Raw genomic sequence first — 19,030 nt, forward strand, 5'->3', positions numbered from 1 at the left:
TGGAAGAGACTCTAACTCTTTCCACTCTCCATCTTCTTCCTCTCTCAAGAAGTATCTCCATGTCATACCGCTTCTTTTCCCCCTTAAGCTCTAGTCACCCCAACCACCCACAAACCAGATGTGGACAAGAACCCCTGAAAAACCGAGATTTAAGCACGTGCTATTGTCCTCTTGTTTCTCGGGTGGTATAAATGTGTAGAGTTCACTTCAGTTCTGGCTGTGAATATCCTACTGAATCAGTAGAAATGGATGTGTGTTATAGGGTATAGTTGGGGTGAAGGAGGCACGAGGGTACAGGCAGCCCCCCATTCCTATGCATACACTCTACGCACCTCATAAGTTTGACTAGCAGTAACGTTGCTGCACACTAGGAGGGGAGAAGAGCCAGTTCTTATAGTGGGAACAAACTCTAGCACTGCACAAAAGCGGCTCCTTTTAAAATTTCCCCGTTTGCAAACCAGTAAGTTATTGAGAACTTGAGCTACGCGAACCTTCTCATCTCCACTGCCTCTTCTTGCTACGTAAAGGGGACGGAGAAGAGGACCCAGGGGGACCGAGAGGGTGGGCTTTATGCACACAGACTGTAGTCCAGGTTTGTCTTCTTTGGCGACAACCTTTCTAGATTACTGTTATTTCTGTGGAGAGAGGAGGAGAGAGACCTTCCTAAGACTTGCACTTTTGGTAGAAAGCGCGCTTGTGTTTGTGTGTGAGTGAAAAGAGGGGGGCGGGAAAGAAAAGGCAACCTCGCTGCCCATCATTCCCTTGCACCGTCCAAGTCATAGCAAACCCTCTCTGTACATCCTTCCCACCACCACCACCTACCCCGCCCCCCCGCCCCCCCTCCTGCTCTCAGCTGGGATCTGGCGTTAAAGCAGTTGCAGCTTCTGGTAGCAATACCACTAGAAAGAGGGGGGAAAGGACCAACCTTCCCCCTTTTCCCTCCTTCCCCCACCCCGCAAAAAAAAAAAAAAAAAAAAAAGCAAAACACCCTGACACGTTTCCCTGTTTGCAAGTCTCCAGGATCCCCTCCCGCCCCCCCACCATTCCTAACCTCCTTCTCCCAGCACCCTCCACCCTACTAGCTCAGATCAAAGCGTCTCTCTCCCTCTAGTCGCTCACAGTGGCCGCCGCTCACTAATGGGATTGCAGGCTGGTGCCTGGCTCCGCTGCTGCTGCCGCCGCTGCTGCTGCCGCCGCCGCCGCCGGAGGGAGAGTCACTGTCAGCTTTCGCCTAGACTCGCCGCGCCCGGGTGCTGAAGCCGCGGGGATGATCAGAATCTTCCCGGATTTCAGCGTGCAGGTGACGGCCGCAGCAGCCGGCGGGGCAGCTGCTGGGGTGCCGGCCGGGGCAGGCATGGGAAGAGCTACCACCGCAGCCAACGGCAACCCGCAAAACGTCCAGGGCATCACTTCCTACCAACAGCGGTGAGTAGTCAGGACAAGAGGGCTGGATATTTTATTTTTTCAAGGTTGGGGAGTGGGAGGGAGGGTGGGCGACGACTCTAATATTCACTTGCTTCTGTGTGGTTTGCTTTAACATAAATGCATATCTACATACAGCAACGAGCTCCTCTCTCTATATACATATTTTTTAATGTAAGAAACCGGGTGGGGGGGGGGGGGGGAAGAGAATTCAGATTAAAAAGCACTCCAGTGCATCATAGAAGTAAAATGGTCCACGTAATACTCTTTTACCACCAGATCGCTTAGACCTCTTTTCCCCCTGCAAAGTAGTCGACTCTCAGTTAAGTACTAGATCCGGTTCCAGGTGCTTGGCAAAGTTTGGGATCCCATTCCTTTGCAGCGTAATTCTCAATGTCAATGCCTGGGACAGATCCCGCTCTAAGTGGCAGCCAGGGGTATAATTGATCACGGTAGACTGATTGATAATTTGTTTTCAAACAGAATAGGAACGATTTTCACGTGTAGCTGCCGACTTGCAATTCTACATAATAGTGTTATCATGTCACCTGTTACTACGGGGAAATACAGCATGAAATCCGAGTCTACTCTGCACTGTGAAGTATTCATCTTAAACGCATTATAATGCAAATGTGTGAGATGCGGAGACAGGGAGTTAGGAAGCAAATCTTCCCAAGTTGGAATAAGTAGTAAGTGAAAATGCAGTTCAAAGTCATTCTTAGCTTAATTTTGCCTTAAACCGTTATAGATTTTTGCCACAAACGTCTCAAAAAATCATTTAGCATTCAGTTCACCTTAGAAAGAAAAAAGAAACCCATCAACTGGTCCAGAACACTAAAATTTTCCTTAAAAAGAATTTAGGTGGTCCAAGGCTTAAACGAAACTATAATCCACAAAAGTGCAGTTGAGAAAACTGATAATCTAGAATGAAATTTAAACATTCCCTGGGAGTGGGAGAGTGCTGTTTTGTGCCCTTGAGATGAAAGAAGGGGGAAAAAAGTTAAACTAAATATTTGTATTCCCACAATTGCATAGATATTGGACAAAAAAAATCCAATGGCATGTAACTTTAAATGCATACATACCATGTAAATCAAAGAACAGGTTCCCCCCCCCCCCCTTTTTTAAGCATTCTATTTTAAACTTCATTGGTTTGGGAACTTTAGTTGAACCAACAGAATCTGAACCAAAAGGTAAAGATAATCTATCATTCTTTATTTTCTATTTCCTATTTCTATTTCCTACTTAGTAGTGAATGGACTAGATCAGGCTTGGGGGTAAGGGACAATTGAGTATTTTCCAAGTTGATGTCCACTATATCAAGTATCCTGAAGAAGACTTTTGGATAAACTTTGATTATTGCAAAATAAGTTCAAAAAGGCATTCTTGGAAATAACTCAAAAGAATGCTTGGATACTTTTCCTAACCAAGGAGACTTGGGATTCAAATTTTTTTCAGTCTTGTTTCACTCCAGCGAACACCCGAACATTTAATACAAAAGATCTGAGAACCTTTCAAATATAAAGGACCAGAAAAGAGTTGGGTTAGTAGTTTTCCTTTTCATGGTTCCTGTATGATTTTTTTTTTGTCACATATAAAACATTTAAATGACAATAGGAACTGGCGGTCACTTTAACTAGGAAGTACAGGCAACAGTCACAATAGTTTGGTTTGTGAAGTGGGGAAGTCAAGGGTCAGAGATGTCAGATTGGCTTTTAGACAAATGAAAAGAGTCTGTGGAGAGCTTAAGCTAGCCAGTAATGTATCAACTGGGCAGCAAGTGCATTTTCAGTGATTTAGTTTGATTTCAGTAGTTTAGTGTGACCATTTGTTTCAAAATCATTACAGAAATATAATCATGCAAGAACAAAATTCTGGGTTAAGTTATGAAACTGGTTAGTGCCCCTCTACCTGTTGAGGTGTATTAAAGTTGGTGATAAGACCCCTGGAAAAGACTAGATATCTTACATGCTTGAAATTGTGACAAGACAAATGGTCCATCAAGCTCCTCAATCCCATTTACAGTTTACAGATTAAGGTCTTGTCACACACACACACACACACACACACACACACACGCAACCTAAACATCCCTTCTGCCCAGAATCTACTTAACTTTTAACTATTACCCTTTTGGGAGGGACATTGCATTATTGCTGGGGAATGCCACCATATCTCTGAAATCAGTAGCTGCCTTGCTTACCTTCTTTCTATTTCTGGCCAACCAGGGATGACACCTGTTACTTTTCATAGTCTTATTTAATTCAAGAAAGGGAATTGGAGTTTCTGTGAAACAAATAGATTCAATTATGTAACGTGTTTTTGCGTGTAAAGGGGGAACACACACCTCTACTGTCCTGTTACTTCATCTGGAATGCAAACAAGCAGAGAGTCAAGCTATAGCATCCAGAGAAGGGCAAAAGTCTGTCCTCATTTATGAGCAAGGGTCTTATGGGATTCATTTTTATGTTAGTCTTTTGGTATGTGGAGGGAGCTTATGTGTACACAAGTTTATGGTAATATTTTATTTAACTAAAAGATTTGAGTATTGAGGGAACATAATTTTGGAAAGGGGAGGGAGGAGGAAACTTTCTTACAGGGGCTGGCAGAACCCAGATGAAAATTCAAGCAGAAGCCTCTCCCTGCATTGTCATCTTTGGTGAGAAAAGTCTCTTTTGTAGGGCTAATGTACTATTGACTCCTACTGCCAAACTTCCTAATTGCCAATTTTTTTTTTTTTTTACCTCCCTGCTGGCCCATTAGCTTTAGTGTTCTGCCAACCCCATAGTCTCTTTTCTTTCAGTTTAAAATTGCTCTCCATCCCATCCTACCTGTAGATTTTCCTCCTGAAAAAAATCTTGCAAGCTTCATAGGGTCTTGGGATTGAAATATCCCCACATTAAAACAAACAAACAAACAATTACCCTAGTGAAAACTCTCACTTCACAAGCCCGAGAGTATAACTGACTCCTTAGATTTAAAATAACATTTTAAAAAATTTTAGTAAAGGGAAGATAATTTCAGATGTTTCTTTTCCCTCCCACTCAGACCTCTCTCCCTAAAGGAGAACTGTTGTTCAAACCTCATTTTGTATGTGTGGTACCATATGACAGCTGCACCCTCTGTTCAACAAGCTGCATATATAGTGTCCCAATTCCTTCTTTCTCCTCAGTTCACAGAGGTGTTTGCATCTCAGGTAACTCAAATGTACTCTGAATTTCACAAACACAAACTTGCCCTTCCAGGCTATGTACCTATGCATACATTACATAGGAACACATGGGCTTTGTGACATGCCATTCATTTATTCTGACGGGGCGCATTCTTGCAAAGTCTATCTACACTGTATGTATAAAAGTATCCGAACGCAGACTGGACATAGGTGATTTTCTGCAAGTCTTTGCTTAGATATAGGCAACCATACATTCTTTTCTCTGCCTTCGAATGCACACTTGGAGCATGTGTCTCTCCTCTCCTTTCTTTCTCTGTTGTTGCCTATGAGTCTCTCTCTCTCTCTCTTTTTCCCCCCTCCCCTGGATCTGACACTCCAGAGAAGGGAAGTGTGTGAAACTGCAACTGAGTGGCGTTGTTGCGCCGGCAGCGGAGCTTCCCCGTCCCCTTACACATGAGAGAGAAAGAGAGCAGAGAGTCAGCAGTGCTGGGGGGAAAGCAGCTGGAAAATGCCCAGAAATACTTTCACAGCGGTCAAGCCAGAAAACCCCTGACTCTGTCCTCTCCACCCCCTCCCCCAGCTTCTCCACGCCTCCCCCTCCATCTCCCCCTCACCCCCCCCCCCCCGCCTCCGGCCTAGGCCCCAGCTGCACCCCGCCGGTGGCGTGTGTGTCACACCTGCTGCCAAACCAAGGGTGTGTGTGCGTGTGTCTGTGTGTGAGTGTGTGAGAGGGGGCGATGTCCAGGGCCAGGCTGCCCGCGGGGGCTGCGCGCCTTCCTCCCCCTGCTGCTGCTGCCTCCGCCGCTGCCTCCTCCTCCTCCTCCTCCTCCTCCTCCTCCTCCTCCTCCTCCTCCGCCTCCTCCTCTTTCACCACCACCACCACCACCAACACCACCGCTGCCGCCGCCACCGCCGCCGCCGCCGCCGGTCGCCTGTCTCTGCGCTGGGCATGTCTCGGGAGCCGGAGCTACCCGGGCTCTCTGCGCTCTGCGGCGCATGGACGGCGGCGGCGCTAAGCGAGGAGGCAGCAACCTGTGCCGGGGGGCACTTGCACCTCGAGGGGACCTCCGGCCGCCCGCAATGCTCCGGCCTCACTACTTTTCCGTAGCCTTCCTGTCTTACCACCATCGCTGCCGCCGCCTCTGCTGCTACTGAGACACACACACACGCACACACACACGCACACACATACTTACACACACACACACACACCCTCACACACACCCCCAAATCAGGAGGGGGGGAAGAGAGAGGAAAAAAAAAGTAAGAGAGGAAAAAAATCAGGAAGATGGCGCCCACCAAGCCAAGCTTTCAGCAGGATCCTTCCAGACGAGAACGGTAACACTTTTCTGTTTATTGAACCTGCTGCTGCTGCTGCTGCTGCGGAGGCGGCCCCAGAGGCTGCTGCTGCTGCTGCCGCTGCCGCCGCCGCTGCTGCTGGGGCGGGCTCGGTCCGCTTGGGCCGGGAGCTCCTGGGGAGGAGGTCTCCGAGCTGCGGATAACCCGCTAGCTCGCGGGGCCGCTGAGCTCAGCCGCCCCCTCCCCCCCCAACCCTGTCTAGCGGGGCTGCGGCAGCGAGTGGTGCAGCAGCCAGCAGCGGCGGCCCCGGAGGCAGCGGCAGCAGCAGCAGCGGCAGCGGAGGCAGCAGCGGAGGCAGCGGCACCAGCAGCGGCGGCGGCAGCAGCAGCAGCAAGTAGCTTAGCAGTCGCACCTCCCCGGCTCAGCGAATAGTGTGTCATGTTGAGGGAAGAAAAAAAAAAGAAAGAAAAAGAGAAGGGAAAGGGAGGGGGGGAAGTCTGTGCGTGAGCAGCCGTAGGGGATGGGGGAGAGCCTGGGGGATCCCCGGGGCCGCCGCCTCGGGTCCCTTGGCAGCTGCTCTCTAGGAAGGGAGTGGGGCTGGTGAGGGAGGAGGGACAGCAGAGAGGAGGAGTGCCCCTGGGGGGCGGGGGAGGGAGAGAGCTTGCACCAGGCCCGTCATGTCTTGCTAAGGGGCCGTCTCCGTGGTGCCGTTCAAGTGCAGCTAGGCCAAGCTGAAGGAGACTGAGAGCTGCTCTGCTTAGCACAACAAACTGCACCCTTGAAACATCCACAACATCAAGTTGTAGGCTTCTCCGTCCTGCTCGCCACTCCCACCCTCTGCTCTCCTCTTCCCGGCATCCATCCCCCGACAACACCAATAAAGCAAAAACCAAACACCCAACCACGAAACACCTCTGGCAACACTTGGAGCATAAATCTCCTCTCGCCCCTTCCATCGCCTCCCCCTGTCCCACCTAAGTGACTGCTTGGGGGAGTCTGTGTTTCCAAAAGTTTCTGCTGAGAATTCTCCATCCAGGCACGGGGCTCAGCCTGTCCCTGTAAAGCCAGTTAAAACTAGAGCACCAAAAGGGAAAGGAGTTTGTGTTCGAAATATAGGAAAGTATCCAAGTAAATATTATTGTTAGGCTTTCAGAATGACTAAATTCCTATCTTTCCTGTGGTTTTTCCCTTCTGCAGTCCGTTCAGACTACTTTATTTGGAATCCCACTTAGTATTAATTGGTCCCATTAAAGACATGAATTGCATATAGCAGACTGGGTTAAGCAAAGTGAGTCTCTCTCACCCTGTGTTGGAGGAAATGTGTAGTGAGAAGCTATTTTAAAGTTCATCTGATGTCACCCTTTCATTTCAAGGGAAAACAGAAATGCAGCAAGACATATACCCCGATAGAGACCAAGAAAGAATGACTGCTTTCCTCAGGATTAATTACAAGTGAATCCAGAGAGGAAAGTGTCAGGAAATCCTGTGGTTAATTGTAAAGCTTAATTATCAGGGGACAGTCTTTATTTTTTGGTCACATGGTATCCAAAGTGTGAGTTTTCAACAAAAGTTAACAAGGGAGACTTCTAAACGCTTTAAAGAGCTTTTATTGAGCTCTTAAACTTGTCCCATTTCATATCAAGGATAGGAATATCTTTTTCAAGTGTTAATAGCAATAGATGCTTAAACTGCAGAAGTACATGGGTAGTCAGTTGGTTACTTCTGTACCTTTGAAGACTACAGTCAAAAACTTATTCTTGGTTGTGTGTATGTATATATGTGTTTATATGTGTGTAGATGTGTACATATATCTACATACATGTATTTCCCATTTCATTGTTTGCGTGGTCTGTGTAATTGTTCTCTTTCAATATCACTGATCATCAGGTAACGCATATGTCTTGGTTTGAAATTTTTGCTTCATAAGAAACTCTAAAGTTTTTATTGTTTAGAAACCATATAATCAACTTGTTTTTAGATGTGAGTTCATCTTATTATTTGAATAGCATTATATCAGTGTAATGAATTTTTTGAGAGGAACAAAAAACAGTTTGCAGACTACAGTCTTTTTCCTTCCTTCCTTCCTTCCTTCCTTCCTTCCTTCCTTCCTTCCTTCCTTCCTTCCTTCCTTCCTTCCTTCCTTCCTTCCTTCCTCCCTCCCTTTTTTTAAACCTAGTGTTGTGTTTAGTGGTGAGTATATTTGCTGGGACAGCTCCAGTAATCTCTCCAGCAGAAGCATATTTGTGTGCCATTTTGGGAATTTCTCTGAGATAGGAATCTTGAAGATAGAATTAATTTCTAGGGGAAACTTCATAGCCTGTGCATGAGTGCTTTCTTTATCACCTGTCTCCATTTGGCATTCGAAGAAGGTAAATCAAAGTGCGCGATTTGTTATTCTGCTCCACTTGAGAGCTGAACTAAATAACACTTGGTCTGAAATTCTGATTGAAGTTGTAGGAGGATATACTGTATTTAATTTAATGCCCTTTAATAGCATCTTCTTGTTCAGCTCTGATGCTGTCATTTTAAAGGTTGGATCAGAGTAGGTTTACCCTGTGGGGAGTGGGAGGAGTAATAAAGGGGAAAAGGAAAGGGTGATGTTAAGGAAAAGAAGGAAGGAAGGAAGGAGTTGTAAACTACATTCTTAGAACCATAATAACTACAAACTTGGCCTGTTCCATCCAAACAGTTGTGTGCCCCAAGGGCGCTCTTTGTGATCAGGATTTAAAAGGTTCCTAACACTTAAAGCATAAACATTGTATGTGTCAGTTTATTTGATTTTTGTGTCAAGAAATGGGATGTCAGATGGTTTCTAAAGGAACAACTTGCTCTATGTATAATTTGCTGCACTGAAGTACCCTCCTCTCACCATTTGGGCCCATCTTCTGCTTGAAACTTTAAGAGTATTTTCAGGACAACTGTTGCATACAAGCATGTTTTTTTAAAAGACTATTTTTTATGTGCTTGTTTCAGGTGGTGTTTTGCTCTGTAGATGAAAAACGGTCCCAAATTAGTGGTTCCGTAAAAGTTGCTGCTTTAGTGAACATTTATTACTGTTCAAATAAACTAATAATGAGAAACCTGTGGAGGAAAAGGTGTTTTAAAAATCACTTTTCTTTGTTTATGACTGGGAGGTACTAATGTGCTCCAAAAGAATTTTTCTTATATATTGATAATGAATCAAAATTTGGATTAAAATGTTTTCCCTGGCCATTGTCTTTTGTTAAGTCCAAATGTAGCTTTTTTTCCTTTGAGCATTCACATTACCTGTGAAGATCCTAAAAGAACAATTTAAGAAGTTATACATTTAAGCTTGGGTGGATTCCTTTTAAACTTCAGTAGACTGCAGATTATATAGCTCTAGCCTACATATTTTTTCGTTATGTGGATGTTTAACCAAGAAAATTAGAAAGACAGAAGTGTCAAACAGGTGATATGTCTGTGCTAGTTCGCAAAGCATATCACAGTATTCGTAGCACTATTGGTTTAAAGTAAAGGGGAAAAAACACCTCTTTTGGGGGGGTATTTCTACAGCATAAGCTTAAACACAGCAGTGATAAATGATGATATGCATTGTCTAACACTTGCTTTTATATAAATAGCTCCACAAGATTGCTTAAATGATAATCGAAAATATGAAATAGGGTGGCCTTCATATCACAAGGCCAAGGGTCTACAAATGGAAAAAACTGAAATAATGAAATATTTCCAAGGCAACAGACTGTCAACAAGAACCGTAATGCATGAGCATATCATGGAGCTACCAGAGAGGATATTAGATCTTATGGCTTTAGAACCAGGAGTTATAATGACCTTTATTAAATAGCACCCTCCCACATTACAACATCCTTTCTGATTTCTGATTTATGGATTTCTAGTCATAGAGTTATACAAAATTTGAAATATGTCAGCCTCTGGTTTTGATTTGTTATTAAAAACACCCCTAGAATTGACATTAGTTGGAATTTATATTTGATTAGAGTTTGGTAAAGACAAAATGTATATGGGAACTTTTTCATTGCCTAATGGGATCCAAATTTACTTTGGATATTTAAAATATAACTTTTTTGTTTCTTACTAAGTTACATGAAGTTAATGTCTCTTTCAGAGACAAATACTGTGAGAAATATGTTGCGCAGTAAATATATTCCAAGAAATGGAACAATTTGGTATTTTAGGGGTATTAATTTTGAGTTTCTCCTCCAATGTGCTACATTAATTTTAACACAGTGTCACAATGGTAGCACCCAGTAGTGGAGCTATTTTTAAGAGAATGTCAGAATTTCCATTAACCCCTTGACTCTTTCTCTCTGCCTCAGTTTTGGTCTGTGATCCACTGGAGATTTCAAATCACATTTGGCTTGAAACTGGACATTAGGAATGCCAGTCTTATGGAAATTTTGTTTCCCTTGCCAGGCACATTATATTCTTTAAAAAATAATATTTCTGAGTATTCAGACAGTCCAGTTTTTTTTTTAATTCAGTTATTTTTTTCCAATTCTTTAGACCTTTACATTTTGAGATAGAGGAAGGGAAAATTGTCCAACTTTTTTTTTTCAAAACTACTCAGAAACATGTTATGTGACAGATCTCCGCACAATATACTTTATAATAACATTAAGTATTCAACTCTGAATTTTCCTCTTGTGTTCCTAAAGTTCTTGTGAGGCTCTTTACTCTGCAGAGTTCTGCTGAATTCACATATGAGAACAAAACAACTGTTAGACCCTTTCCCTCTGTTGGCACAGCCTTAAGAACTAGTTAAAAGGTGGAACATGTAGTGAGTTCACTGGTTGGGAGCCTATGCAAGAACAACTAACCACTTTAACTGATAGTATTGATTTTGTATTGACTAAACTGACAGGTCATTTGTTTAGGTGTTGTGTAGACATATCTTTAATTGCTTCAGGTTGAATCTGGCTGAAACTTAGTAGAAAAATTTATTATGTTGGAAAAAGATAAAACAGTTTTGTTAGAAACACACTCCTTAAATTTAAATGTTATAAAAGTTTAACCAAATATAATTTCAGATTTATTGTTTCAAATAAGTCACGTTTGATAAAAATGTTTAGAATTTAAGAGGAAACATGTTAATGTTTGCTTTTCACTTAATGCCAATTTTGTATTTTCATAATGGTGAATCTTTTTCTTCATTGGACAGCATAATAAACCAACTGTAACTGAATGTTATTTTTTACTGCCCCAAGCCCCATTAGTGTGAATAGGATGTTTGGACTATTAAGTTTGATAGAACCATACATAGTTAGAATAATTTGTAGTAATATTAGCAAGGCTACAGTGCATAAACAGGATATAGCCTGGTAAGAGTAAAGTGATTGCCTGTACACCCAAAATACCTACAGTAATGACAAAGCCAAACACTCCCTGTAGAGTTTTGTGTGGCTAGATTTGCATGGTGGGAAAAGTTCTACTTAATTAAATGGGATACTTGTGGCCTTGATTTTAAAACTCTGAAGAGCAAGAAAGGTATTCGTTATTTCATACAGTGTCCATATCCTAGATTCATTCACCAGAAATTTATTGGGCATAGTATTATGATAGGTCCTAGTGTATACTCAGTTTTTATTTCATCCCATGAAAATATCTACCTTGAATGCAAAGTTGTATTAATGGAGCCTGTGGAAATCTCTCTCTTTCTACATGACTGTATGATAAAATAATTAGAGTGCAAGACTGGCAGTCAGGATTATTACATTCTGAGATTGGTTTCTCATGCCATTATCAGTGTGATCTAGGAGTGGGTCAGTTAACTTGTGAAACACTTAAGTTAATAGTTGTTAACAAAACTGGCTTGAGATGCTGTGATAGAATTAAAAAAAAAGATTCTATGTATCTATAAGCAAATAATAGTCAACAGAAAAGATTTTGTGAAAGGATCATCTTATAAAAAATAAGTAATATATGCAGATGTAGAAAGTTATCCCAGTGTAGATCCAGAGTCTGACATTAGCTCTCTCAAGTCAGGGATTTTTGAAAGAAAGGTGCAGAGCCCTGTAAAACAAAGGTTTCTAATACTGTAAGTAATGGTCTAGCTCTATCATACATATATTGGTCCTGGGAGGTCATTCAGGATATCAGGTGATCTCTTTTGATGCGTGAAAGTAATAGTTTACAGAATCATAGTGTGAATCAATGTCAAGTCAGAGAAAGGAGGATAGTTTTTTTTCTTTGTTTTGTGGGCACTGCTACATAATTTACTATTAATTTTCTTGCTTTGATAGTTTTGAGTCAGATGCCTGGGGCTTATGTCCTGACCAGCATCTATGCAAGGTATTTCCACATAGCTGTATTTATACACAGAGTGGCAGAACCAACACATATTTGATTTAGTTGATTCATTAGTCATGCCCATTTCCATGACTTTGTGATCAATTTGGCTGGTACTTCAGTGGATACTACTAGTGCCATAAGTAGGGGCTCATCAATTCATCTGAAAATTATAGTTAGAATAATTTGCCACTGGCAAACTGAAATAGCATCCAAGGGAATTATATAGATAATGTTAAGATGGGGGAAACAGCTGTGCATTCTGGACATCATTTTAAATATAATATTTTATAGTAAACTATACTTATCATAACATAAAACAAAAAATGAACCAATTAAAACTTATAAACAGTGACCTCCTTGATTTCCTCCCCCTTCACCCTAAGCCCCTTGAGAGACCATGAGTGCTGAAAACTTTGTCTCTGCCTGACTTTGGTCATGTATCAACTTTTTGACCAACTAAGGTTGGTCAGACATGAAACAGACTTTCTAAGTTGTGATTTAAGCAGAACCATGTTTCAGGAAACTTTTTAATACCTGACTATATCTCTGTTCACTGAAGAAGGAAGACTAAACTTGTCACTGTTGAAGGCATGCTTCATTTGCATTTGTATTTTTCAGATGTAACATTACTGTCAATCAAATTTTTGTTTCCTTGACAAAGCAAAATTTTGTAAAAATGTGTTTTTTTAAAAAAGAGGAACAAGGGATAAATATCTATCTTAGCAGCTGAAAGTTCTAAGTTTTTTTTTGGTATACCTTAATTAAATCATCACATTTAAACCAAGAAAATCAGATTTTTGTATGTGGAATCTTAGGAGACCCTGGGCTTCTTATATTCATAAAGCTTTCCTGGGGTTCTTCTTCACCTATATCCTGAAGTACCCCAGTAAAGTGTAATGGAAATGGAGGGAGCAACCCTAAAAGAGTCAGTAAGAGGCATGAGTAAAAGAGGAGTGGCAAAATTTAAAAGTCCCTAGATCATCTTAAAATAAACAGTGTCTGATTATAGCAGTTAATTATGATTGATCTTCTCATGCAGAATGTAAGTTATCTGACACTGGTACCTAGGTTAAATACAAGTAAAATTCGGGAAATACATCACTTAATTTAAAAAGTAGTTTATCACAACTTTGCTGCATCTCTATCCATAAGTTTAGGTTATTGAAAATACTTCATTTTTTTTTTTTTATTATGGGAGCTTTACCTCATAAGGGGCATGCCATATACTCAGGTTTTTACTAAAAGGAAAATTTTCACATACACTTTTCAACTCCAATGGCATGTGAAGGGATTTCTTTCTAAACAGTAAATACAGTAATAACATAACAAAGAAATCTCTGTGAATCTCATTTCCTAAAGTAATATTTAAGACTTTTCTAATCTCCATCTAGATATCATGATTTGTTCATTAAAATTGCACAGAATTTATTTGATGAGGTCAGATGGCAAGAATGAATATTTTACAGAACATATCTACTTGGTCTTCAAGATATGGAGGACTTAACAAATCATGAGACCCATAATTAACATGTATTGCACTGATTAAGGGAGAAACATTTTGTACGTAAAACTGCTTTCCTGTGATTGTCTCAGGATAGCATACACATCTTGTTTCCATGTGACTTTTGCATGTGGTTTCTGTAATTTACATACATGCCTGTATACCATACATACAGTATTGTTGATGTTTACTTAAAATGGGAAAGGATGTTACAGCAATAACTTCAGCATGCTGTAAATGTCTTATTTTAGATAAAGTTAAATTTAAATATGTGCAGTGGAACGGTGCTTTTTTGTTTTACTAATGCTGTTAGGAAAAAGTAGGCTCATCATTTTTTTTTGCACATTTTTATTGTTCTGTGTAAATGTAATTTGTTAATCCTGTGAAATTTGTCATAGATAAATTTGCTTGGATTATCTTGTCACCACCGTATCTGCATTCTTTTGTTCATTGCTTATTCATAATTTAACAGTCTGGCAGCGAGCCTTTTTGGGATGCTCACAAAAGATATATGACCTCTACCAGCTGCTACTATAACCTGCAGAATGCACAGCAAGACATTAGAAACGTGAGGATTCCTCTACTGGTAAAAGTACTCTTCATTTAAACAGTCTGTTCATAAGAATCTCAGGAATCTCTGGGAGTAGCACTTTGGATTTTTTTTTCCCTTGCCTTGCAAAATTAGTTCTAACAGTTCATTTGGTGTGAATTTTTCAGATGGGCCAAAGGAACTTAAATTCCTTTTTAATATGACATTTCCCTCTGGTAACTGTATACGTTAAAATACATTGCTATTTCAGGTTGAAAGTTGGCCAGGGGTGATTTTATGGCAAGGATAAGAGAGAAAATTGAGGCTATCAGGTAAACAATATCAGCTCCTGATTTACAGGAAATCTCACCGATTTAACCCTGCTCTAGCTCAAGCTCTTTACACTTTGTACTGTGTAAATACTTAGCATTATATAGTACAGGGAAGACATTAAATAGAATGTTACTTGAAGTGTAACAACATTTTAGATTTTCATTATTCTCCTGACTTAGTTTAGCATATAAATTTATTCCCATTTTACTTCACTTTTTTTTCCTTCTTCAGATCTGCAGATCAGCCTTTGAGTAATGGCTAGTTTTTTACCTCTCTTTCATGCAGGCATATGATTATAGTTCAAAATAATTCATTGCTAATCCATGCAGTATTGGTTCATCTCCATCACTGTTTTGTGATTAGAGCCTGAGGCGGCTGCATAGTTTCCTGCCCTGATTTTCTTTTATTGCAACCCTTGTTTTAATATAGCTCAATAGCCACCGCACTCTCCTACCCTTCCTTTTCCATTCCTCATCTGTATCGATTGCAGGAGATTAATATTTATTTGAGGCTATTTTTCAAGGGTTTGTGAAAAATATATTCATTTCCTACAGTGAATCTTCTGATATAGTGAGAGAAGTAGGGCTCAGGTATGTAACCCATCTGATGAAGTTAACTGTTGCTTTTACATTCTTGGTTCCTTGCTGTGACAATTTTTTTCTTTCCACATAAAGCAGGAAGTGAAGATCTTTTTTAAAACATGCACATTGCTTTTCTTTAAAAAAAATGCTTTTAAAACCAGGGTAGGGAAATGATAATATTTAGAGTTCAATGCCATTTTTTTTTAGTAGTTCCAGAGTGACAGAAACTCCTTATGGGTTCACATATCATCTAAATGGGTACTGTACCTAGTATAATTCTCATAACACATATTGATCGACCTGAATTGGATGCTTCCTGATCATTCACCTTATCTGTTATTTTGCTTAACATCAAATATTGCCAATTTTACCGGAAGGTCATCTAAAAGATTTTTTAAAGACTTTGTTTCAGTTCTCAGTAGTCCTGTGTTCCTTCTAATAATTACTTTCATCTCATTGTAGCTGTGTGTTTGAAAGTGTAGGTCAATGAGGATGATTGCATTCAGAATTTCATGATCTGTGTAGTGGAACAAATTGAAAGCAAAGCCTGTATCAATCACTGTGAAGGGAGGGTTAATTGTTACTGCTTCTCAAGCCTCTGGACAGATAAACCAGTAATGAAATACTTATTGCTCTGATATGTGAATGCTAAAAGACGAAACAATGGAAACAGAAGCAGCCTTCAAAGATAACACAAAAAAAAGGGAAAGAAAAAGAATAAACTCCACTAAAGTAAGATACCATATATGATCTGCGTTAACTCTTTTCAAAGTTAAATTGTTTTCAGCTACAACTCTCTTTTGGTGGCATTTTAGGGGAGGGGTGGATGTCAGATTGCTACAGCCAAATAAGAATGTGAATGGAAAACTCTTAGCTGAAAAATTTAGTGTGTGTGCTTTATGCTAATTCTAAAGAGTAACGTTTTATTTGTCACTGAATGGTTTGTTTGCTTGATGATACTTTAAAAAAAAAATTACATATTTTTTTTTTACCCCAGGCATGTGTTAAAACCTTTGTGTTTTGTTGTCTTTGAAGGGATTTGGAGACTTTGTGGTCATTGTAGACAAAAGTAAAAAAAAAAAAAGAAAAGAAAATAGTAAGAAAAGATTTAGTGTAGCAAACAAATTATGAGATTATAGTAAATACATTTAACCATTTCTTCAATAGGAACTTAACATTTACACATCTGTTAGTTACTTATATGTTGAAATATATGCAAAAATATTTAGCCAAATTGAAGTCTTAGGCCCATGACAATCATCTCAACACAGTGGGTAGTTCTGAAAATTAATGAGAATGATAATACTGTAAAGACTGTTCCAGAGTTTGCCCAAATTCATTATCTAAGACTCTTGTTAAGAACATCTCAAAGAATTTTAACCAGGAAAATATATTAATGGTTCAAAAGCATTTTCAAAACGCTGATTTATAAAAGTATAATGGCATTATATATGCAAGAGTTAGAGTTCTCAACACAAATAGCACAGGACATTATGAAGGCATATTTTCCAAAAACCTTGCATTATGGGTTCATCCATAGTTTTTGAACCTAATTTATTTTTTCTTTTTGTATGTGTGGGAGGAAAAATTGAGTATAATTAAATTTTTAAAAGTAATGTCAAATCCTTATGAAAGGAGAGAGGTCTATACCTGAAAAAAAAGGTAAAGTAAAAATAATCTTTTAGTAATCATTTCAAGTTTGATGTGTAAATATCTGTTGGACAATCATCGGAAAAGAGCTGTCCCACATCTTGAGATTTTTCTTCAGAATGTTAAGAATTTCCTGTGGCCTGTTTCCTGACAGGATTGGTGCAGCTGTGTATCATATGAAATAAAAGAACTGAGCACTGTCCTTGCTATGTAGAAGCCCCGTACTTCAGGAAACATGGGTGTTGATTCGGGGTATTTTTAAAACAACTGCCATATTAATTAAATTCCATGATGTTTTCAACATTTCTAAATCAAAATATTCAAAATGCCTTTTCAGTATTCAACTGAGTCTTAGTTTTGAAGTAATTTGACAACAAATGTTGGTCGTCGGCCATTGTTATATTTGGATTCATATACATATGCAGTTTGTCATGACATGTATTATTAACTGCTTGGACTGTCAATAGTCAGGCACAGAAGTAGTAATAATTTTCATTTTTCTTTTCATTTGATACTTCAATAGATCCCACGTTTTATCTGTGTGGGTAGTTCCTCAAATGACAGAGATCATGACCCATCTGTGGCTTTCAGCTGATCTATATCCTTTAGTAAAACCTCTTGAGGGGTGTTCCCCCAGCTTTCTGGGGGCCCTCCTTATCTAGTTCTTTGGACAATAGATGGATTAGATGGAGGACAGGACTGGTCTCTCACTCTTACTACATGACTTCCTTAATCTTAAACTACTATTCCAAATTTTCCATTCATGTATTTTCCATTCATCCAGTCTGATAACGTCCTTTCTGTCAACTCTCCTGCATCATTCTTGGTCGGTAACATGCCGCCCTTGTAATCAGGTTGGTTTAGGCAGCGCACCATGATGTGCCTTTCCACTGCCCTTGGGTGAGTTTTAACTTTAATTCCCAGTCTCTGAAAAGTTAAAACTTTTTCATCACCCCATAACAAATAGTGTTTCAGCCTACATAACAGCATTTGGTGGACCTTTTACCTTTTCTTTTTTTCTCTCTTTTTATTTTTTAGGATTAGTCATTCCAGATTTCAAAATGGATTATATTGTTTATTTACAAATTAGGAGTTAGGAAAATCTTATTGGTTGTAGAAACCATGCTGCTTATTAAATCTTCCAAAACCTTTCATTAAGGTTCATTTCAACTTATTAAGAATCTACTATGTCCCAGGCATCACACTTTATTGCTTTATAAGAAGGTATACCTTGAACAAGTCTCTTCCCAAGTTAGGACCGCAGCTACCTAGTCTGTAAAAGGATGATATTTCCATTTTGTGCAGCCCCCTGTGACTGTCTGTCTGTCTAAGTATCTTTGCTTTATCCAATATGCAGCTACTTTATCCCTTATTAGAATATAAGCTTCTTGGGTGTCAGCAACTGTTCTGTTTTATTTTTTTTAATTCCTAGAACCTAACGTGGCACTTAGTAGTTGTGTAATGAATTCTTGTTTCTGATTCTATGGTTTAGGCTTTGTGACCCAAGGATTTTATTGATATCTTGGTTTTTCTTTCTTTAACCAAGTGATTTTTACATTCACAAATATTCTTTAGTTATGAAAATGTATAAAGTAGATCAAGGTTTCTTACATTTAATGCAATAAATATCATGCTGGTTTTATTCAGTAAAGATAGAACATTTAGTTATTTTTCTTTTATGATAACCTCATTGAAATGAAACTTCTTGTTTCAGGAATGTCCTGAGGGATCTTAAAATGAAAGCAGTAGTGTGTATTAAGTTATATTTTAAAGTGCCATACTATACATGTGACTTAACGTAGCACTAAATAAAAACTACTCATAGTGTTATAGATAAATAAATTTGCTGGTTGAATTCAATTGAGGCAGTAGTGAAATTCAGGGAATGTCTTGCCACCAGGAGCGACACTACAAAGTAGGAAGTTAACAAAGTCAGATTTGATGGATAGACAAGAGCTTAGGGGGCTAATCTAAAAACATAATATGTTCCTAAAGCATTTGCATAGGAGGAAATTTCCATGGTGACTTGTTATCTAAACTATAGGAATTAATTATTTATTTATTTTTACCTTTTCAACTGAACTTTTAAAAAAAAATTCTTTCTTCTTAGCACTGTAAAGGTTCAAAGTTTGTGGTTTAAAAATCAAATAAGAAAATAATTGTTATTATTAGGACTAGTGCATTAAATAAGATCTTTAGTAAGTGGTTGACAATTCAACTAATACTAAGTACCTGTTGAGTTCTGGGCAATT

General features: G+C 39.6%; 1 protein-coding gene across 4 annotated transcripts in view; it reads left to right on the top strand.

The window, feature by feature from the left end:
• The first annotated feature begins 1,050 nt into the window (after window positions 1-1,050).
• Window positions 1,051-19,030, top strand: part of NPAS3 (neuronal PAS domain protein 3) — a 1,140,225-nt gene continuing 1,122,245 nt past the window's right edge. For 2 of the 4 annotated variants that reach the window (XM_072624934.1, XM_072624935.1), the window contains exon 1: window positions 5,490-5,932. In XM_072624934.1, the coding sequence (XP_072481035.1) occupies window positions 5,883-5,932 (50 nt within the window). In that variant the 5' untranslated portion in view covers window positions 5,490-5,882. Of the gene's footprint in view, window positions 1,426-5,489; window positions 5,933-19,030 lie in introns of those variants that run through there. The other 2 variants (XM_072624932.1, XM_072624933.1) reach the window with 2 other exon arrangements.

The sequence above is a fragment of the Notamacropus eugenii genome, chromosome 7 (genome assembly GCF_028372415.1).
Source record: "Notamacropus eugenii isolate mMacEug1 chromosome 7, mMacEug1.pri_v2, whole genome shotgun sequence".
NCBI classification, from domain to species: domain Eukaryota; kingdom Metazoa; phylum Chordata; class Mammalia; order Diprotodontia; family Macropodidae; genus Notamacropus; species Notamacropus eugenii.